General features: G+C 41.0%; 7 protein-coding genes across 7 annotated transcripts; 3 read left to right on the forward strand and 4 right to left on the reverse strand.

The window, feature by feature from the left end:
• Positions 1 to 2722: 2722 nt before the first annotated feature.
• SPT23_3 (SPT3 Dosage dependent suppressor of Ty-induced promoter mutations-like protein) lies at positions 2723 to 4905 on the reverse strand (the record flags this gene model as incomplete). The annotated part of the gene is made up of 7 exons (XM_064831199.1): positions 2723 to 3310; positions 3368 to 3526; positions 3601 to 3686; positions 3736 to 3795; positions 3848 to 4147; positions 4208 to 4604; positions 4657 to 4905. 7 exons carry the CDS (start codon positions 4903 to 4905, stop codon positions 2723 to 2725), a joined length of 1839 nt encoding a protein of 612 aa, XP_064688067.1.
• Positions 4906 to 8066: 3161 nt separating this feature from the next.
• On the reverse strand, positions 8067 to 9686 carry DDI1 (DNA damage-inducible protein 1; the record flags this gene model as incomplete). The annotated part of the gene is made up of 1 exon (XM_064831200.1): positions 8067 to 9686. The coding sequence occupies one exon, from the start codon at positions 9684 to 9686 to the stop codon at positions 8067 to 8069; it is 1620 nt and encodes a 539-aa protein (XP_064688068.1).
• Positions 9687 to 10372: 686 nt separating this feature from the next.
• Positions 10373 to 10791, forward strand: ATC70_012018 (Protein kinase domain-containing protein; the record flags this gene model as incomplete). The annotated part of the gene is made up of 2 exons (XM_064831201.1): positions 10373 to 10461; positions 10521 to 10791. The coding sequence occupies 2 exons, from the start codon at positions 10373 to 10375 to the stop codon at positions 10789 to 10791; spliced, it is 360 nt and encodes a 119-aa protein (XP_064688069.1).
• A 397-nt stretch (positions 10792 to 11188) lies between these two features.
• Positions 11189 to 12415, reverse strand: ATC70_012019 (uncharacterized protein; the record flags this gene model as incomplete). Its single annotated transcript, XM_064831202.1, has 1 exon — positions 11189 to 12415. One exon carries the CDS (start codon positions 12413 to 12415, stop codon positions 11189 to 11191), a length of 1227 nt encoding a protein of 408 aa, XP_064688070.1.
• A 1238-nt stretch (positions 12416 to 13653) lies between these two features.
• Positions 13654 to 14496, reverse strand: ATC70_012020 (Maf-like protein; the record flags this gene model as incomplete). Its single annotated transcript, XM_064831203.1, has 2 exons — positions 13654 to 14433; positions 14488 to 14496. 2 exons carry the CDS (start codon positions 14494 to 14496, stop codon positions 13654 to 13656), a joined length of 789 nt encoding a protein of 262 aa, XP_064688071.1.
• Positions 14497 to 15591: 1095 nt separating this feature from the next.
• ATC70_012021 (NADH dehydrogenase [ubiquinone] 1 alpha subcomplex subunit 1) lies at positions 15592 to 16182 on the forward strand (the record flags this gene model as incomplete). Its single annotated transcript, XM_064831204.1, has 1 exon — positions 15592 to 16182. One exon carries the CDS (start codon positions 15592 to 15594, stop codon positions 16180 to 16182), a length of 591 nt encoding a protein of 196 aa, XP_064688072.1.
• Positions 16183 to 17313: 1131 nt separating this feature from the next.
• Positions 17314 to 21898, forward strand: EFM6 (Protein-lysine N-methyltransferase efm6; the record flags this gene model as incomplete). The annotated part of the gene is made up of 5 exons (XM_064831205.1): positions 17314 to 17442; positions 17503 to 17534; positions 17593 to 17672; positions 17741 to 18195; positions 18257 to 21898. 5 exons carry the CDS (start codon positions 17314 to 17316, stop codon positions 21896 to 21898), a joined length of 4338 nt encoding a protein of 1445 aa, XP_064688073.1.
• Between the last annotated feature and the right edge of the window lie 812 nt (positions 21899 to 22710).

The raw sequence follows: 22710 nt of genomic DNA on the forward strand, positions 1-22710 counted from the left end.
GTATTTACTTTTCTGATCTCAACTTATTGGACCTCTTCTGAGCAATAGCAAAATGTGGGGTTAAGCTCCAGAAATTATTGCATTATGACAATCTATCAACAGAAATTGCGGGTGCCTGCGAACAAGCGTTGGAATGAATATTCGAAGAGCTTATGTAATGGCACAAACCGACTTGACAAGTGTTGAAATAAAATTTGCACTTGAATTGGTTTGTTGGGAGTCTTCCAATGGATAGATTTTATTCACGACTCAATTATTCAAACGCAAATATCTATCCATTTAAACTATACTGGCTCTTGATGGCACCTGTGCTGATTTGGTGCACGAACAATCCTGGGCTGTCTTTTTGACTGTATATTATTACACTTATACCCGCTTTTTCAATCACTAATATATATACTGCAAAACTATGCTTTTAAAAAATAGACAAGCCAACCACATTCTTTCAAATATAATTCTAAAGAATTGAGAGCTGGACAAAGGTGAACAAAACCACCGGAGAAGCCGACAATGGGGAAGGGGTTTGGGGGATTTACCGTAGCGAAACAAAGGTGCAAAACCTATGACAACTGAGCATCTAATCCAACATTTGGTAGCATTGATCTATATGAGGGCTTGATCGCAGCGAAGCGAAGGTGCAAAACCATAGTATTCTAGCAGTAAATTCGGGGTTTCATTTCCTTTATTATCAAGCTTGCCAGCAACAAAACGCATCAAAATTTGCATGAAATAGCTTTATCAAAACCAATATGCCTCCTATTTGAATTAGAAGTTGCACAGGGTGCAGAACTGCCACTTCCAGAAAACTTCAGCTACTGAAGATGTGATTCATGCCGTGTAAATGAAAGACAAAGCAAAAATACAGCCAAATTTGACAGCTTTCAAGCCTTCATATCTAGACACGTAGATCTTTTTGAGCTACCGGAATGACGCCAAACTATTGTACTCGAGTAGTAGTAACTTCCTGACACTTTTGCTCAACTTTCTGGGCCAAAAAAAAAACATTTGCCAAAAATTGACCAAAAAGCATGAGGTACCCTTCATGGTTTTCATCGAAAATCAAACGATTGCATTTTTGACCTCCAAAATGAAGACTTCTACTATGGCATGTGTTAATGCGAAATGTTTCTCTCTATCCAAGCAACCTTTGAAACTTTATTTGTGAGAACTTCATATATAAAATCTCCATATTCTGGCCATAAACCTCATTTCATATTTTCAAGCATTGCTCAGTAAGTTTGTTTGAAAAATATATCAAAAGTAGTACCATCAGATGCGCCTCAGAAAATACTCCTAGAAAGCTTAATGGAGTATTGAATGATCATTAGATTTTATATAGTCGAATCTGGTGAAATAGCTCCACCAAATCGAAAAGACCAAAATTTGGCCAATCGAGGTCAGGTAGTCTAATTAGATTTTGACCTACTGCTGGCAAACTGAATGCCCTCTAATCATAAAGGCAATAATAAATGCTCTTGAAGCTAATGGAAAATAGATGATCATGCTATTTTCTTTTGAAGCTTTTGTGTATAATGAAGCCAGCTTGACTGTAAGCTCAATTTCTTTCCTGTTTAAGGCTTCGAAAGTGTTTAGGGACAGTAAATCTATCATGAAACCGAATGATAATACTGATGCTTTTAGGTGTAGATGTCTTCATTTCATCTTGTGCCTTTGCTATTCTCTTTCTATACTTTTTATTGTCTACATAGTACAAAGGCGATACGCATTGGCTGGTAGACTGTGGTTGCGTTCGCTCTTCGTCAGACCCTTTACGTACAATGTGCAACCAAATCGTGGTCATTGTTATGGTTTATGATGGACAACTGCTCTTGGACGAGTTTATTCTGTTTAGACTGAAACTTATATAGCTAGCTTAATAACTTTTTGATTAACTTGGCTCAACCAATACACCGAGGATTGAGGAACTGCGATGACGTGATGAGTTTTGTATACTATCGTCATCCAAACTTTCTTATTTTGTAGATTGTTTGAGATGAAGTTTGGAGAATGTAAACGTGTTCCTACAAGAGGGTGGATCAATAAGCTTTAATACGTGGCAACTGCAGGCGGTAAAAAGAACCGAATATATGATAATATCAGCCTGTCAACTATGACTGAGCTGAGCAGCCAAGTCCATACCTTATAAATCCCTCAGCCATGCAGAGGCGCGGTTACCTTACGACAAAGCTTATACTACAGATAATACTTGACGACATCAAACCAAAGAATAAATGAGACTTAAACGATAAAATCAGCATTTGGGACCTCCAAGTGTAAACAGCATGGTTTCTTACTTTCTCTTATCCCATCTATGACAGAAAAGAAAACCGCTTAATGAGTTTACACGTCCACCAGATCATGTGCTTGACAAGAGAAAGAAAGCCACTTCCCATTCCCAACTGGGACAACACCAAATTGCTTGAGTATTTCTGCAGTGTAGGGCAGGGTTTGTATGTAAATACTCACCTTTTATAGTGGGTAGAGAAAACCCCCTCAAGTCAGTCCAAGGGAGAAGTGTTGTCAAAGGAGAGCGTTTTTCAATATCACCACATTGTTTGTAATGCATATTTTGCCCAAAAGACGTCGCAAACGCCTAAAAGAGGTTTCATTAGACAGTAGAATTCTATTGTCTGTTAGTTTTTATTCACTTCTTTCCTGAATACAATCATTCAGATATAGGTAATACATAGAGCGGGTGTAGTCAAGGCTACCCAGATGCCAGTTATTTGTACAAACTTGAAAGGAATCCCAAGGCAGACTCCAGTTCACTCTCATTTGTTACCAATTTAGCGTGCGAGACATATAAATCAGGACGAACAAAAAGGACGACACTAGCAGGCTGCTGACCAGCAAAGTAGGATGTCAATAATGGATGGAGACCAATACGATTAGAGACAGAGTTTGGCAAATTGCTGTTTTCTTCAGAGTAAAATGCATCCTCTGCAGTAGATGCTTCTTCCTCAGTGATGTAGTCTGGTAATTTGCCTGCGGCTTTGGAGTGATGTGCGGATTGGATGACAAGTCGACGCAATGGCTTGGATCGAGTATCTTTCCAAAACTTTTCCATCAAGTGAACGTTGGGCTTGGTGCTGGCCAAGCAAGATGCGATAAAGATAACCGTGAATTCCTGATTATCGACCAACAGTTCTCGTAGACTGTAGCGCTGAATATGACGAGGTCGTTTGCTTGAGATGATGAAGCTCTTTCGCATGATTGCAGTTTCTGGCAAGAAGTGGCCAGCTTCAATCAACCCTTTATCGGAGGTCTCCGTCATGATGCTGGATGTGTTGGTATCAATGACAAGGAACAACTAAGAAGACTGGCTTAGATCATCGCTAGAACTGAACATTCATTGTATTGTACGTACCTGCATTAGCTTTTGAAATGCCGTTTCTTTTACTTGAGGAAATTGGAGGGCTGCAGAAAGCATTACATTTCTGATGGAAGCGAAAAGCGAACTTCCGGCAACGCCTACTTTGGTAGTCTTACTGGTGATCTCAATGGTTTCTTTGGCAATGGGTTCTCTCTACATGATATTCAAGTCAAGAAAAAAAAAAGGGTTAGATGCTAAGGGTAATTGCAGGTTTGCACTCTTTATACCTCTTCATTATAAGAATCAAGCAGTTTCTCTGGATCAGAGGCTATGCCTTTGAGTACATCTGACATCTTCCATGCCAGATTATGAGCTATATCCGTATGAATAATCAGCTGCTACCCTTAAAGGGACGCACTTACCATCTTGTAATCCCAAGTTCATGCCCTGTCCGCCAGCAGGTGAATGACAATGTGCGGCATCTACGTCAAGCATCAATAACCAAACTTCTGAGGCAATTGCTGTGATACAAACCTCCAGCTAAAAAGGCTCTTCCCTTTCTAAATCCATTCGCAATTCTTTCGTTGATTCTGAAATACGATCCCCAGATGAGATCGCTTGCTACAAACTTGTTGGGTGTTGCGATTTTGTTGATCCATTCCTCAATAAACTCCAATGTAGGCGGTGCTTCGGATGATTTATCGATGCCATGGCTGATTTTGTCCTTGTCGACCTCGCTGATCTGATAGCCTTCCAAGTTGCCAAATACTCGGAACACATGTGAATCGTCATCGATTGGATAAAACGGTTTCAAACGGATCATACCCATCACACCTACATTTCAAACATTAGATCCTACTAGCTCATCACCCATCTACAGTGTCTATACATTACTTGTGCCTGTCATGAACACATTCATTCTATCCATGAGATGCTTGATGTCTGCACCATCTGCACCATGAAGTGTCAAGTCAGCCAAGATAAATTTGGTTTGAATAGCAACACCATCATAAGTCCACTCAGGATTTCCCTTTCTGACTCGTGAATGGCTTCCGTCTGCACCCACAATATAAGTAGATTCAACTACTTGCTCTTGTTTGGTGTTAATGTCTCGAACAACCGACTTCACTCCATGTTCATCTTGAGTGTATGACACGAGTTCAGTTCCCCAATGCACTTTACAATCTGTGTCCTCTGCTAATCTGTTGGCCAGAACCTGCTCTGTTTTTCCTTGCATGAGAGCAGTGGCATGAGGGAATGGCGTGTCTCCACAAGCTTCAATGTGAGCCACCTATGAATCAGCATGAATACGCTAAATCATTCAAGTATCGTTGTATACTTACTATAGAGCCATTTCTAAACACACGCACACCACAGAATACAAACGCTTCACGAAGAATATCAGCAGCTAACCCTTTACTCTCCAAAATCTCCATTGTTCTTGAAGTGATCAAGATGGCACGGCTTTGATCCGTAGGTCCTGGTTTGGGATCGACGATAAAAACTGAGTGGCCCCTTTGAGCCATTTGATAAGCAAAGAAGAGCCCAGTAGGACCTGCTCCACTGACGAGAATGTCTACTTTGGTTGACATGTTGATTTAATAGGTAATAGTAATAAAATAAATGCAGAATGAAAAGTGGGAGGGTTCCATTTTACTTTTATAATGCTGCTTCGAAATTTCTCGGGATTGTTTGTACGCTTCGACCCGTTCAAGTAGACGGAGCGATGACTCAAACCCTGCTGATCCACATGGACGCACGGCAACGGGCATTTACAACGCCGCTGAATCAACCAAATAAAGTAAATATCAGCACGGCAACGGACACGCAGGGTGCCGCTTTCCATTATGGATGTTCAGGCAAAGACGCCAGGTCAATCCCTTTGATGATTTGAAACAATCCAATAGGCCATTAATGCAAAAAAAAAACCTTACCTTGCATTTTCTCTGAGAATGAAGCTTTTGCATGATGAAGCCATCGATTATTCAAATGCATCCTGGATACAAAAACCGCCATTTCTTATGAATCTATGATGCCATTGCTCAGCAGCAGTCAATACCCTGTGTGTATCTTGATTAACAAATGACCAGATAGAATATAGGCATTTACCAATATTAGAAATGCACACTTACAGTGCGTTCTTTACTAGCGAACCAATCTCGCTACGCTCGATGACGGCGTCGCCCTGGGGGCTCTCGCCAAAAACATTCCAAATTTCATGAACCCTATTTAATCAGTATCACAATCACCGTTGCCATCATCACAGGCATTTAGGTCTGCCAGCAGCAATGCCATCACCAAAATAATTTCAAACTCAGTATATTTTTTCTGCTAAAGATTGGACAGTTATTGTCTTTTGCCGACTTCTTTAAACTATTTTAAGATATTCGACTATACAAACTGTGATAATTACCCTACGCTTTCTAATACATTCTTGAAGTACTTTTCAATGCGCTTCCAATGGTTCCAAGTAAAATGGATGCTTTGACTAAATTTACTGAGCAATTACAGAAAACATGAAATAAGGTTTTAGGCCAAAATGTCGAAATTTTGCATATGAAAGCCTCATAAAAGTGGTTTCAGAGGTTGCTTTGGATTGAGAGAAACATTTTGAATTAATATATGCCATAGTAAAAATCTTCATTTTCAAGGTGAAAAATGCGATCGTTTGTTTTTCGTAATAAATCATGAGGCACCCCTCATGGTTTTTGGTCGATCTTTGGCCATGTTTTTGTTGGTCCCAAAAAGTTGAGCAAATGAGTCAGAAAGTTACTACTACTCAAGTACAATTGTTTGATATCATTCCGGCGGCTCAAAAAGGTCTACATGTCTAGATATGAAGGCTGGAAAGTCGTCCAATTTGGCTGTGTAGCTTATATTTACACGGCATGAATCACATTTTTGATAGCTGGAATTTTCTAGTCAGTATATTATATGATGATGGGGATGATGATGAGCCAACTCTTGATCTGTAAGCTGTAATATCTGAGTTGGAGATGATTAACCTATTTGAAGTTTATTTATAAAGATGCCATAATTTGATTCCAATACGTTGGCCACTTGATCTTCTTGCAGTTAAGTGTACAGGGTTCAAACTCGTCAAGTCTAGGATACGCAAATTTGGCTCCTGAATCAATCAATCAACAGCTATAGTGCGAGATCAGCCTTCAGAAAATCCTGGCAGCTCCAAAATTGAGAGTTTGAAAACGTTATTTTTACAATTGGCCTTCAAAGCCATTTATGTACAGACATCTTGTAAATCTCTTCGTAATAGCACTTTATAAGCATACGGCATTACAGTGTATAAGTCATACATGTTAGCACAAATCAGCCCAACAGGGACCTAGATCGACGGTAGTGTTATATCTCTTATTTCTGCAACTCGCCTCAAACTTGCATGACCCTTTTGTTTTCATTGAGGAATAGTATCGCAAATATTTGTAGCTATTTCATTGGGCCAGACACTTGTGCAAGAAATGTTGTCGTTATACATAATTTAAACTAGTAAATTGATATATACACCTTTTGCCACAATGATGTCGCACTAAAAAAAATTTAAGTTGTCGCACAAAGTGCGGCTTTTTCGCGGGTTTTTCAAAAATCAAATTGCGGTTTTGTGAATTCAATTTGGGTTCTTCTCAAATTAGCATTGAATCCAGCTTCGTCAATAAAAACGCAATTGGTCATGTAATCCACACCCATAACTTGCACGGCAATCACCCATTCTTTTCTTTGCTGAATTTTTTCAGATGAGTTTCTCTCTTCTGGTTCCATTTGAATCCTCTTCAAAGAAAAAAGCCATAGATCAGCCATATAACGATATAATGTTCTTTTAGAGATCGCCAAGTCATCGAAACTAGTGTTCAGCTGTTCCATCAATTGATCTATTGTAGAAGTAGGCTGTTTGAAGTAAAAATCAGCCACTACTTTTTTTTTTTTTTTTGTTGCCTTGGCTAGTTCTCCTTCTGGTTCACTAATCTTTGGTCGACCAATGATCTTGAAAAGTGAATCCGGGTCTTCTTTCCATATCTTATACCATCTTTGCACAGTTCTTGGCTCTAGTTTTAAATCTAAAGCAACAGCTCTTGCGCTGTTTTTAGGATGTACGTCGACCAAGTGTACAGCACGCACCTTAATTTCATTGCTGACTCGATTGCCTTTGGCTTTTGCACTCACTTCACCATCAGAGATCTTTTTTTTTCCGCATTTTCTATCTTTTTTTTTTTTTTTTTTTTTTTTTTTTTTTTTTTACTAATACTCTTGTAATATTTCAGCATCCAAAAACTTTGCCCTGGCGTTCAAATACTCCGTATACGAGGTTAATTCTTTCCAGCTTAAAGGGGGTTTCATCTTCAGTAATGTCCATTGGCTCTTCCCCATTTTCATTTACAATGTTTCCTGCACCATCTTCGAAATAAAATGTATAACTCATTTTAATTGTGTTTTGTTGACAAGAAGATTTACTATAAATGCGATACTATTTATTTTAAAAGATACGACACTCTTGTGCGACAACTTGAATTTTTTTTAGTGCGACATCATTTTGGCAAAAGGTGTAGATTATATATGAAACGAATAAACAATAAGGATAGGGGGGCGGATAACTAAATTAGAGAAAAGCAAATAATAATAAACAGCAAATGATCACTGTTATACCGTAAGTAATAGGAACATATATACAAATGGGCTGATATAATAGTACAATAGCGGATGTGTGTGTGTCTGTGTGTGTGTCAAACTAAGCCCTCACCATTCAAATGGATCTGGAATACTGCAATTTGTTCTTCTTTGTAGATGTCCATTTGGTGCGACTCTCCTCGGATGACAAGCAAGAGGAAGATGAAGATGAGTCGCTTTCATATGAATAACAAGTTGCTGGGGAGATCATCAGATCAGTCAAGGTAATGCAAGTTGATTTTCTTTCACAGAGGTCCGAGAGGTACTTGAGTCCTTTCTTTGTGACACCATCACATCCAACCAAGTTGAGGTAATTCAAACAATGAGCATGGACTGAAATCATATGCACTGCCTTGTCATTTAAACAATGCCAGTGAGAGAGGTTCAAGTGCTCCAATTTCTTGAGATGCACTGTAATGGTTTCCACTGTTGCAAAGCAGACTGGATCTCGCACTTGTTGCTGGTCGAGTAAGAGCTGTCGATGTTGCGCTGATCCGCTGGTCAAATTGGCTTGGATGTTAAATCGATTCAAAAGGTCAATGAGCTCGTTTAATGGATTGACAGCATCTTCTTCCTGCTCCTGCTCCTCTTCCTCCTCCACTGCCTGAGTCATGTCTTCATGCAAATGGAACAGGCGCTCTCTTGTTCGGTTCAATTGATCACGCAACTCGGACAGGGGCTTGGGCTTCTTCATTGATACATTGAGTCGACGCAAGTTGGGGCAATGCTGCACCAGGTCTTCCAAATGCGTGTGTCTGATGGATTTGGTACGTGCGATATCTAACCATTCTAGTCTGGGGCCACATAAACGAGCTATCGCGTGGAGTGTGGATCCTGTCATGTGGCTGCAATCACTAAGACGAAGACGTCGGATAGTGTTTCCGGAAGCTGTCACAAGGCTGATAATGCCATCATTCGTAATACGAGGACAAGCACCCAAATGAAGCGTTTGCAAGCCATGACACTGGGCTGTGAGATGGCCCAATCCAACATCGGTGATTTGTCGGCAATTTTGCAGGCTCAAAACCTGAAGCTGGTTGGCAATGCGTGTGGCACGGCCCAGATAATACAGACCGTCGTTGGTGATGAGACGGCAATGCGAGAGATTCAGACTGGTGAGCTGAGGACAGGAGCGAATAATGTGTCGAATAGTGCAGTCGGTGACATGGGATGCAATTTGAGACAAATCAAGAGACTTGACTGCATGTCCATAGCGTGGTATATGTATAGGAAATCCAGGGGATAAATGCGATTCCTGGTGCGAATGCTTGATGCGGTGTTTCCTGTCCATCACGGCAAATGAAGGCAAACAACTGAGAATGGGCTTGTTGGGTACGGGTGAGCGCCATAGAATTGGGATGACGAGGTCATTCCAATGCTTGGATACTGTTGAACAGTGGAATAAATCAGCCGCATTCATCGATTCAAACATCATGATGAGGATTTCATTGGGTATTTTATCGAGAACAGGTCTTTTTGACGAGCGTTGGTTTCGTTGTGATGGTGGCTGCATTGGACGATGGTTTCGACGTCGGTTCCTTAATGCAACGTCCTTTGCTGCTGGAGCGCTGGATTGCTGATGAGGGTCCTTTTTGTTGGCCACTACTATCACTGCGTTGATTATCGATGTAATGTGAATGTAGAGATACAGTATGAAATCAATCCAACTTGCAATGTACGAGACAAGGTGATTCATTGTGTGAAAAATATTGGATAAAAATATAAAGAGGAAGAAAAGAAGAAAAACAAGGCTAAAAAAGGGGCAAGTTTTTATATAATAAAATCCACTAAATGGCCATGTACATCATAGTTTCACGACGACTCAAGCAGGTTATTTACCCCAAAACTTTTGGTTTCCCTCTGTTTTGTCTTGATTGACATGCAGGCTCATTGTTACGGAAGTATCGATTCCGAATTGTTACAATTTAATGTGGTACTAGGTGTGAATATAAAGCTGGATGCTCACACAAACCATGGCTCGCTTCATATGAGCTGGATCATCAAGGCCATATGGCTCATCACATTTCTCAACATGCCTTTTTTTTTCCGGGGATCAATAACATTCTTTGATTCCAAAGAGGTTTTCGGCGGTAGGGTGTATAAACTTGGATGAAATGGACATTATGAGAATAAGCAATGATGAAACAGGATACACAAGGAAGGCCTTTTTTTTTTTTTCTCTATTTGTTTCAATTGGCCTATTTCAATGAGTGTGTGTGTGTGTGTGTGTGTGTGGGTTATAGAATAACTGAATCTTTTAGGTTAAATTTTGTTTGTGTGTTTATTCGCTGTACCCCTCATATTTCTCAAAGCAGATAAGCTGTTTCTTGTCCAATAAGTATCGCTAGAGATATCTAGCATCTTTCCCTTTTCGCTTCCAACATGTCTGTACCAAATCATCTTGCCAGCCAGCTGCTACAATTAAAAAGTGACCAAGAGATCGAGGAAATCATCAAAAGCCAAGATGAAAGGTCTGTATTTGCTTGTTATCTACGTGGCATTGTTCTCACAGAGAAATATACTGGTATAGCTTGCAAGTATACAAAGACACGCAACAAAAACTAGAGGCGTTTAATAAATTCAGTCAAGCACGTTATCACAACATTCACAAACATTTCGAACTACACATAAAGCTGCTGAAAGAAGTCAAGGGCGACTTGAACAATGTCTTTGGCAAGCTGAGAAAAATCAAACAGCAGTTAGCGTCAAAGTATCCTGATGAAATGAATCAGGTACTCAAGACATATCCACCACCTCGAGTCGAGGAAGATGATGATGATGATGATGATGATGAAACGTAAGCCTTTTTATCTTGATCTTTTACATTTGTATTTCCCTCCATATCTCCCGAATTGTATACCATGCAATGCAATGCGTATACACTAACATCAATAAACCGCGTATATCTGTTGTATATACGAACTTGCCGTCGCCTGTGATGGTACATGTCCGAAGAACGAGTCCTAGGCAATGCAGGGAATAGAGACATGCTACTGCCTGCCATGCGCCATGTAACACAGCCTGTCAACTAAGCGTTGCCGAATACGATTAGCGTGTTCCATGTTTAGGGGGGAAAAGAGGAAGAGAGAGAGAGAGAGAGAGAGAGAGTATACTTGACAACTTGCCTACTATTGCATGCAACAACTAAACTGCCAGTATTGTGCAACAAGCCATATTTATTATTATATAAAGTATCAGCTACATATCATCATCTTCATCATCATCTTCATCAGATCCACCTTCCTTGGAAACGCCTGTTCTTCTGATCAATGCAAAATACAATGGTCCCCACGTCGTTTTATCAGGCAAACACAGCCATCCGTACTTTGTCTTTTCTCCAACAGGCAGCTTGAGCTTGACAGGTTCAATAGGAATCTTGCCCTTGTTCATCATACGCTCCACCACTTTATCATTCTCCAGCGAACTGATGGAACACGTAGCATACAACACCAAACCGCCTACACGGACTGAATGAACAGCCGCCTTCAAGATGGATAACTGTCTCTTAGCATTCACCTGAGTACGTTTAGGAGACCACAGCTCCAATTCCTTTTCGTCGTGCAGCAAATGTCTCTCTGAAGAGCAAGGCGCATCCAACAAGACTTTATCGTACTGTTCAGGCTCGCCGTAATAACGAGTACCGTCCTTTCCAACTACCGTGCTGACCTCCTCCACCACATCAGATGGTAAATAAGACTCAATCACTTGTCGTAATCTTCTTCTGCGGTCTGAAGCAATTTCGTTGGATGTCAAGCGTCCATACTGTTTATCTAATCGTTGCAAAACAGACAGTGTCTTACCGCCAGGTGCAGCACAGATATCCAGCACCTGTTCATCGGGTTGGATGTCCAAGGCTTCTGTAGCAAGCACAGAAGCAGCATCCAGAATATAGTAGTCTGTGACATTGGCGCTGTCTTTGCTGGGCTGAGGAAATCGAGACATTGTTTTGGATGCGTAACATGGTATAGAAACAAAATCAAGCATGGTGAGATCAGGCAGGACATCTTTGAGCTTGGCTTTGATGTCCTCCACATTGGCGTACTTATTGATCATCATGCAATGGCGCACAGGCTTCTTGAGTGCTTCTAATAGCACTGGCCAACGTTCAGGTCCCCATTCTTCTTCATAGTATTTGTTGAAGGCTGCCATCACTGCATTTCGACGCTCAATTTCTCGTTGAAGGGTCTTTTCCTTCTTTTTCGAGAGAGCAGGCTTCTTTTTGTCGCCAGCGTTCTTCTTGTTGCCACGCTGACCTCCCTTTTTCTTTTCTACCTGAGGTGCTTCACTATCCGACATGATGCTAATAGTGCCAGGTTGGAAAGGTTGACTGATGGAGATGTTCCAAATGTCCAAATGCTGAAAAAAGATGCACTTCAGACAGTCACTGTGGCTGGTCCCAATGTTGAATGGAGCACCTCTGTCCATGTTGACAGGTCGACACCACAAGCGACATTTAGCACCAAAAAAAAAATCCCATGCCGACAAGACGACCTGTTGCCCTGCAGATAACAACGCAGCATCAAATTGCGGGAAATAAATACTCAAAGTGCGGCTTTTTCAATACTCAGTTTGCGGGTTTCTCAAAAATCAAATCGCGGTTTTTTGTTGAAATCAAATTTGCAGTTTTTTGTGAACTTAAATTGCGGTAAAGCGAAAAGGATTTATATGATTATAAGGGTTCTTTATTTCTACACTTTTCGAATTGATTACATGAGTGTTGTATAAAAGCTTTCACATGATCCTGCACACTTTAGTAATGTAAGATGTCAAGCATCTCTTTTCGAATGGGTTTCCTCTACCATACAAACAACTTCAACAGGCCGAAAACCCATTTTTCTTTTAGAGAACTAATTTACACATTAAATTATTTTGATAGCAGAATGCAGTTTTTATGTATTTATATGCGTCTAGTACCAGATATTAATGTTAGAACATATATATTGTGGTGGAGGCAGAGTGAAGATAATTTTATTCATTTACAAGCATAATGCCCAGTTGTATTTTTGCGCTTCCTATTTTTCTTTTTTTTTTCCAATATAAGCATAACGTTAGTTGCAAGCAGAGAATCACGACACCAAGAAGAGAGATCAGCATTGGTATCTTCATATTTGCAAAAAGATTGGAAAACATGCAAAGCGTTTTTCAAGTTGCTGAAGTTTGTAATATAGGCAGGGACTTCCGAAACAGACATAGGACATTGCACATGAGTCAATTCAGTCATGCAATACAATCCATCAGCTTTTAGTTGAATTAAATAAAACGTGATATATGGGCCTAAGAAATAGAGCTCATTCAATATACAATCGTTTCTATTTTTTTTAAACAAAGACTTACCAACTACATGTATACTCAAACTTTCTGACAGCTCATTTTCATTAATTGTATTTTTCCCAAGTGTTGCAAGCCGCACAAGATCCAAATTGACCAAATAGTGGTCTCCTGCCATTGACTGTCTCTTTACCTCTCCATAGCCCACGTTCACAGCATTATCCGTTTGGTGTGGGAAAACACTAATAATACAATCTGGACAACCAGTAAAACTAACTTCTCGATTATGGTTGTCAGCGGGTTCAGTAAAAGTAAATTCCAGTCGTATATCTCGCTCATGATCGTCAAATAAAGGTTGCATCGCATGTAAAATATATCTTGTAATGATCTTTGTTTCACATATGTCTGAATATGTTGGATCCATAGGCAGAAATTGGAGAAGCTGAGATGCGGATACAATGAGTTTTTTTATCTATAGGATTATCCACGGTATCTGCTAGGCTGAGTAATGAAGCTGCTGCATTGATTCGATTATTGGTTTTATTGTATACGCTTTGTGCAGTTTCAATGATTCCAAGCAAAGTTTCTCCGGGAAATTTGTACGCCATATTTAGGGAGTCAAGGATGCTTTCGCGAACTTTTTGGTATATCTTATCACCAAAAAACGGGATCACGTCTTTGTGGAGTCGATTGTTATTTTGTAATAATAGAATTGAAGATAACAATAGAATGAGATGAACATCAGATTCCAAGGTTAAGTTATTGGCTTCCACAAAGTTAAAGACATATTGTTGCATGTTATAGAATCTCTCTGAGATATCAATATGATCAACGTAAAATCGATTTGGACCCGGTACGTGCAATGTTAAAGACAGTGGTGTTGATGTCAATAATTCATTAGAGAATGATGCTTCATCAGAAATTGACATCGAAGGCGGACTGCGAACTGGGTGGACCAATATGGGTGTTGCCGTATCGTTGTCCTCGTTAGCGTCACAATCAACATTGTTGTCGCCTTGTGTAGATTCATTTTCATCGCCATCAGGAGGAATGGGGCTGTTCGAGACATTATTATTGGTCGGAGTAATCAATTGGCGAACATAGGCAGCAGCAGGAGTAGCAGCCGTAGTCAGTGTGTCTATGGCTTCTTCGTGATATACGTTGATTGCTTTTTTCTATTTAAAAAGTTAATATAAAAAAAGAAAGAAAGAAAGAAGCAAGGGGCTTACCCTGCGCATAAAGCTTGAATAAATTTCGCTCCAAACAACAGTATTGAATCGTTTCGATTTTGATGGCCTAAATCAACACAAGTCAATTGATTTAATGAATATAAATACTTATTCCTATTGAATTTTCATTCTTCACCCTTTTTTTGTTTTCTTAACCACCACGTATGCATCACTGTATCGGTTAAATCATGCACTATGTAGACCATTCATAGAATCGGCATGTATGTCCATGGACCAACCAGGTATTAATTCCTTGTGCTTTAATCACGAAAGTGGAAAACCGTGAATTTTTGTTGTGTTTTATATATTCTTTGAGATCTACAAAAATCTCAAAAAACTGTTAATTAATTATTTATTCATTCATTAGTTTGTTTCCTACCTCCAGCCCAGGATGTTCCATGTTAAAAGTGCAGATATATCTTAGATTGGTAGGTGGTATTGGCATTGGCATTGGTCTTTGAAAATAAAAAATAAGTAGTCACAAATATATCACATCACTTTTTCAGTGACGCATACCAGACGAATTTTTCTACTTTCTTTTCAGATGTATGGCAAAGGAATCTACTGGTATTCGAAAGGTACCTGTAGTAGCCACGCGTAGTTCAGTCTCCTGGCGCCCTAAGTGAAAGTGATTGGGACCCTGGTGTTGCTATGCATATTGGTTCTTAATGTTCCGTTTGTATAGACCATCATGAGTAGCGTATGCCTTATCTGCCTTGCTTGTCCATTGTACTTATGTGATAATTCCTTGTTTCGCTGGTCTTGACTGATTTCAAGATGTACTACTGGTGGACACTTTGTTTCAGTTAGCAATACGATTATAATTTTACACTTAATGCACAAGCTTGACGACAAAGTCAATGCTTTAGTCCGAATATTAATTTTTCTCTTGGCGTCGTGATTCTCTGCTTGCAACTGACGTTATGCTCATATTGGAAAAAAAAAAGAAAAATAGGAAGCGCAAAAATACAACTGGGCATTATGCTTGTAAATGAATAAAATTATCTTCACTCTGCCTCCACCACAATATATATGTTCTAACATTAATATCTGGTACTAGACGCATAGAATTTCAGTTTGAAAGAAACCAGTGTTCGTAACTTCATGAAAACTGAATGCAATTTGTCATTCAAAAGAGCAACATTACGTTCTAGTGAACGAAACTCTGAAGATAAACTTCGACAGCGCTTTGAATGGGTAGAGCGCTGGACATCAACTGATATGGACTATCTTTCTAACTGTGTTTTTGTGGATGAAAGTGGATTTGACATAAATATGCGTCCACCTTCAGCCTGGTCCACAGTTGGTACACCGGCAATTGTGGAAATCAAATCGACCAAAGCATCTTCCCATACAATATTGGGTGCTATCAGTGCAATGGGGGTAGTAGACATTGAGCTTAGAGTGGCAGAAAAGCCGAAACAACGTAGAATTGACGGTGTTGGAAGAAAAAGAAAGCACACACCAAATGTTAAAAAGTCAAAAGGCACCACAACCGGCCCCTATTTAAATTTTATTCGAAAAACCCTAGATGAAATGGATAAAAACCCTCTCATGAACGGCTTTTATATTGTTATGGACAATGCACCTATTCATACACATAGTGGTATTGAACTGCAAATTGATTTCAACAAAAAACCGCGATTTGATTTTTGCGAAACCCGCAAACTGAGTATTGAAAAAGCCGCACTTTGAATATTTATTTCCCGCACTTTAATTTTTCTAAACCCGCAATTTGATGCTGCGTTCACTGTACAGCGACTTTGGTATAAATCAAGTTGATGGATGTTGAAATCTGGTTCAAGACTACACACTCTGCTTGAGTTTGAAGAAGCGATGTCTTGGTGTGAACTGATCATCATACGGCAAGGACAGAAATGCACATGGCTGGCTACAGGCTATCAGATCTCGCCACCCCCTCTACAGTTGCTCCTCTGGATCGACCGGTGAATCTAAATGTATGCTTTTCTTCCTTCAAGATGAAATCCATAGAAGAAGTGGGATGACTCGTGGCGCGCTATTCAAATCAGATGGGAACGCTAGACTTCATGTGGAACGCCAAACAGAAGCTATCCCCGCAAATACCAGTGTGTATACAGGACAAATGAATGGCCCATATTTTCTACCTTTTTGTGCGCCAGCATCTCTTCTCTTGCTGTTGCAGCCACATATCTGGACATTGGATCTTGTATCTAGACATTTGCTTTGTCACTGGAGATAGGACAATGCAAATGAGGTCAAGCCAGATCAGGACAAACATGTAAACAAGATGTTGGACATGCCCTTTTGATTGAAAACTCACCTCCGTTTTACAATGGTGAGTAGGTTGTGCAACATCAAACTTGATTTGAGCGGGAATGCTTGTTGCATGAAATGGGTGTTGAATCATCCATTAGTCATAACACAAGTGGCGAAAGATGGCATCTCTTTTGCGATCCCAGTGACGGATAAACTTCCATTTTTCCATTCAATGAGTCTGTTGCGATTGCCATTCTGCCTAGCATTTGAAACCTTGGAAAAGCTGAAGGAGGGTTTATGGATGGCCCCAACGTCGATCTGTCGTCATGGCCAGTTGGTGTAACTGTTAGTTATCTTATGTCCAGCAGTTTTTCAAGGCAACCATACGAATGACCTTATCAGGAACTTTTCAGTGCCACAATCACATCATTCCAAAACCTATTTACAGAAGAAACAACAAAAAATGCGCGGCGTTGCAACGTTATTTTTTATACAGCCCCTCTTTATAAAAGAAGCAGCATTTAAGAAAGCCTCGAACCCATTTTCTTGTTTGTTTTCTCTTTTTTTTTTCTCTACACATTACCAAACATGAAGAGCTCTTACAATAGAAAGCATTCATTGGAGAGACTTGAATACTATTATCAGGTCATCAACACAACTGTGCTTTCAAAGCAAAATGCCGCAAGTGGCTTGATTCCTGCTTCTGTAGCCATCACCGTAAGTTGTTTTCATCTCTAAAAGTGAATTGGAGTCGATAACCTGATGGACATGACATAGACACATGGTGATTACACGGATGCTTGGGTTAGGTAAGCATGATGATGGTCAAGGGGATTTGACATGTTGATTTGACCTCGTATCATCTAGAGATAACGTCTATTCTATCTACTGTGTATTCGGCCTGGCTTTGGCTTATAGAAGAGTCGATGATACCACTGGAAGAGCTTGTAAGTTGTTGTGCCTCATAAGGCGCCTAAAACGCCCTTTATTCATGCTTGTATGTTTGTATCGATAGTTGAGCTTGAACATGCGGTTATCAAATTGATGCGTGGCCTCTTGTTCTCCATGATGCGTCAAGCACCCAAGGTCGAGAAATTCAAAAAGACACAAAATGTCTTGGATGCACTTCACGCCAAATACAAAACAGAGACAGGCGCCACTGTTGTAGGTGATAAGGAGTGGGGTCATTTGCAAATTGATGCTACTAGTTTCTTCTTGGTGGCATTGGCTGATATGACAACGAGTGGTTTGAGCATCATTTACACGCAAGATGAAGTCGATTTCATTCAGAATTTGGTGTTTTATATCGAACGTGCTTATCGTACACCTGACTTCGGTATTTGGGAACGCGGCGACAAGAGTAACCATGGTCAGCCTGAACTGAATTCTTCGTCTATTGGTATGGCTTATTCTGCTTTAAGAGCCATCAACGGTGTCAACTTGTTTGGTGCTCGTGGTAGTGCATCTTCAGTGAGTAGTCTCGTTTATGCTTCAAATGTAAGCACATGACTAACCTATGCCGATATTCTAGACCATCTATGTATTGCCTGATGAAATGACACGCAACAAAATCACCCTGCAAAGTGTCTTGCCTAGAGAATCCAACTCCAAGGAAGTCGATGGCTCCGTTTTATCCGTCATTGGTTTCCCCGCTTTTGCAGTGGAAGATCCCGCATTAATTGAGTTTACCAGATCCGATGCAAAGAAGAAATTGGAAGGTCGTTATGGTTGGAAGCGTTTCTTGCGTGATGGTCATCAAACAGTCGTTGAAGATCACACTCGTCTTCATTACAATGAAAGCGAGCTCAAGGTTTTCGAAAACATCGAGTCCGAGTGGCCCTTGTTTTTCACTTACATGGTGTTGGAAGGTTTGTTCACGGATAACATGGAACAAGCGGAAGAGTATCGCAAGAAGCTCGAATTCGTCACTATCGATTCCGCTTTATGGGACCCCGAGAACCCTAGACCTCCCGAAGATTACAAATCTGAAGACTGCAAACGTCCTGCTGCTCTTTGCAGAACCGCGAGTCTTGATCTCTCTATTGCCCCTGCTGACCTCCATATCCCTCTTGTGCCTGAATTGTACTATGTGCCTAGTGAATCTATTGAGGCTGAAAGAGCGAACCCTCACTCTCAAAAGCGTATCCCCAACGATAACACGCCTCTGGTGTGGGCTTTATCTTTGTATTTGCTCGGCAACTTGATCTATGAAAACCTGTTGTCCCCTTCAGAAATTGATCCTCTTGGCCGTCGTTTCAATGTCAAGGGTGCCAAGGCTGACAATGTGGTGCAAGTCGTCCTTTTGTCCGAGAATGAGGAACTGCAAAAGACCCTGTCTACCTACGGTCTCGAAACACAATCCATTGATCAAATCTCTTCCAGCTTCACTGTGCTTCCTCCCCAAGCTCTTGTGGATGTCTACAGCGCTCTTGGTCAAAACTCCAAGCTCGAGCTCTCTGGCAGACCCAACCGTCCTATTGGTACATTGACCACCTCTCGCCTGTACCGTATTGAAGGCCACATTTACGCCTTTACGCCTCAATTCATGGATGTCCACACCTTCTACCTCAACTCGGACCCCGACTACTTGGTGTCTACCTTTGAAAACGAGATCAGTGTTACGAATGCCAACTGGATCTTTGCCGGCCGTCCTACCATCACAATCGTCTTGACCAATGCCATGTTGGGTGATATCAACAGAAAGGAGGTCGCTCCCAAGAACTGCAGCGCTGAATTGACAAACGCCTTGTTGTCTGCTGATGCCTCCAAGAAGAACTTGCTCAACTTTTTCATGAATCTGCGTTCTGGAGAATGCAATGGGGTTCGCGTGCGACTATCTCGTCTTACGGAAACTGTAAACACCAGTAACATTGAGTCGCTTGATTTCTTGATCAACAAGCAAGACGTGGATTGGAGCAACATCCTGTCTACCAACAAGTCCTATCACCGCAACAGCCGCTCTCAACGTCGCTTAGGCTTTGATGAAGCTTCCAATATTAGCTCTCCCGGTGGCGCTCTCACTCCTGGCGGCGCTAGAACCCCTAGACGTCGTAGTGTCTTTGGTGGTAAGCTCTTGGGAACTCCTCTCAACAAAATTGACGGCGATAGTTACTTTCAAGACATTGCATCTGCTTTGGAAAGAATCAACGGTGATGGTGTGCCTGCCTTCAAGCTTAAGGATCATGAAATCACACTTGCATCTGACTCGGCTACTCCTCGCAGCACGGGATCGCCTGATCCTAGTCAAATGAAGGCCAATGGCGAAGCACCTGACAAAACCAGAAATGCTAGCAACTTGACTGTTGACACGGATGAATCCACTGGCAATGATGTCCTGTTATCTCTAACTTTGGGCGATATGTCTCAATTTGATGATGCTGTCAAGAGTCTCCAAGCCTCCGTCAACCTCTATGACCAAATTGATTTGTTGCAATACTTGGCTTCTTGCAAGAACTTGGATGAATTCATCGTCGAGCTGGACTCTACTATCCGCAACCTGTTGGAGGAGGTGTATGTCAAGTCCAAGCGTCTTCAGTACTGGTCTGTGGTCCGCCAAGCCAGTGGTTTGCTTTCCAAGACAATGCCTACATTGACCTACAACTTGACTGATTTGGTGATCCACAAGAAGCAAGTCAGTATCGGTTCTGGCTCATCTGAGCACTTGATCTCTACTCCTTTGAGCCCTGATACTTTGAACAAGATGATTGCTGAGCAATGTGCTGACGATGTGCGCGAGGGCCCTGTTGTCCAAGAAATCATCATCTCTCTTGGTAACTTTATTCGCTCCAATCCCCGTATGTTTGATGGTATCTTGCGTTTGCGTACCCACTTTATCATCATTGCCCTGCGTGAGGAAATCAGCCGTTTGAACGACTTTAACGAGGAGGAAGCTATCGAGCATTTGATGCAACTGTCACCCTTTGAATTGCAATCTCTCTTGGGCACAGTCATGTCTGGTCCCAGTATGTGTGAGGAAACTACCATCATTGTGCGTGATAAGCCTGGAGGATTCTTGGTCCTCTCTCAAGACTTTGATCCCAACCGTCAATTGAGCACTGAAATCCCCTCTTTGACTCTGCCACCCGCCAAGAAGAACAATGCTGAATCCAAGGATATCGAGAACCAAGACAAGAAGGACACCATCACCATTCGTGCTCAATCGGGCGGCTATAATGCTGGCAACTTTGCTCGTGCTGAAATCAATGGTAACGTGTTGGCTGCTAATACGCGTGGTCTTCACGTCTGGGCTATTGATCGTCTTGAGAAATTGGTTTTGGAACACGCCTCGTTCGACACCCATATCTCTAGCGATGAAAGTGAGGATTTGGTTCAATTCATTCGCAACTTGGACTCTGACTTGATTGTGGTGATGGCATCCAAGGACGATTTCACCGAACATCTCACCAAGGAAGCCATCGACGCACTCAAGAGTTTGGGCGCTCAAAAGATTGATGATGTCAAGTACCGTGATTCGTATGTCTTGATCGCTGAAAAGAACGGCAACCGCATCATTGAGGCTCACAAGGCTGCCAAGGATGGACCCACTGACTTGATTGAAGAAGAATTTGCTATGCTCAAAAAACACGATATCTCCCCCTCAGACATCAACGATGGCAATATCAGTCATTTCTGCCCCTCTTCTGATGGTCGTTGGTTGCGTCGCAGAAAGAACGATGGTGCTCTTAACCGTGCTCCCAAGCATTTCTTCTCTCGTACATGGAAGGTGCTTGACAAGTGCTGTGGTCTGGTCATTGGTTCTCATTGCTTGCCTAGAGATCCCACCGTGTTTGAAAAGACACCCGAAGAATTCAATTTTGCTATTGCTGTGGAAGGCTTTTTAGGCACCTTGAGAGATCCTGCTGAGCGTCAGGTGGCTGTTGAACTCTTGACACAAATCTATGAGATGCAAAAAGCTAAGCCTGAATTCCAGTTCATTGAGCAAAACATTGATATTCTTGCCATCATGGATGCTGCTATTGCAGACTTCTGGAACACTTGGGTTGCAAAGAACAAGCAGACATTTGAAAAGAGCCCTATGTTTGAGCATGGCTTTGATTACAATGCACACAAGGACATGGCCCATGGCTTATTCTATGATCTTCCTGTCGATCACGCAGAAGAAAGCACTGCAGCCTATCTTAGAAAGAGTATTTCAAACGCTTTGCACATTTAATTTCTCCTTTTTTCCATCATATTTCATCAAAAAACACAAGTATGCATATTGAATTGAATCCTTTAATAATAAAGCCTTTTGTATGAAGAATATCACAACGTAATAAATTTATGGTCCCTAGACACTTTCAAAGCCTCAAAAAGGAAAAGAGTTGATCTAACAAGTATTTTGATAGGCTGGCGTTTAAATATAGAATGCAAGAAAATATCATAATGAGCAATAGTGTGATGACTTGCCGCCTACTTTCCATACGCTTCAAGGGCATTTATTACTGTATTGCCTTATGAAAAGAGCATTGAGTTTGCCTGCCTGCCTCACCAGCCAAAAAAACAATTCAAACTCAGACCCACAGTCTGTTCCAGATTGGCTAAATCATGATAGTTTAGGACTCGATTGAGCTATTTTTGCAGATTCGACTAGGTAGAATATAATGATCATCCTGTGCTTTCTTAAGCTTTCTTGGAGTACTTTTCAAGGCGCATCCAACGGTACTAAGTAATATAGATGTTTTGAATAAACTTATTGAATGATTTATGAAAATATGAAAAGAAGTTTCTGGCTAAAATGTCGAAATTTTACATATCAAAAGTCCTATAAAGATGATTTCAGAGGTTGCTTTGGATCGATAGAAACATTTTGATTCAAGATATACCATAGTAAAAGTCTTCATTTTCAAGGTCAAAAACGCGATCGTTTGATTTTCGATGAAAACCATGAGGGGTACCTCATGCTTTTTGGTCGATTTTTGGTCATGTTTTTTTTTTGCCCAAAAAGTTGAGCAAAGGTGTCAGGAAGTTACTGCTACTCGAGTA

Source organism: Mucor velutinosus (genome assembly GCF_035048745.1).
Source record: "Mucor velutinosus strain NIH1002 chromosome Unknown tig00001567, whole genome shotgun sequence".
In the NCBI taxonomy this organism is placed as follows: domain Eukaryota; kingdom Fungi; phylum Mucoromycota; class Mucoromycetes; order Mucorales; family Mucoraceae; genus Mucor; species Mucor velutinosus.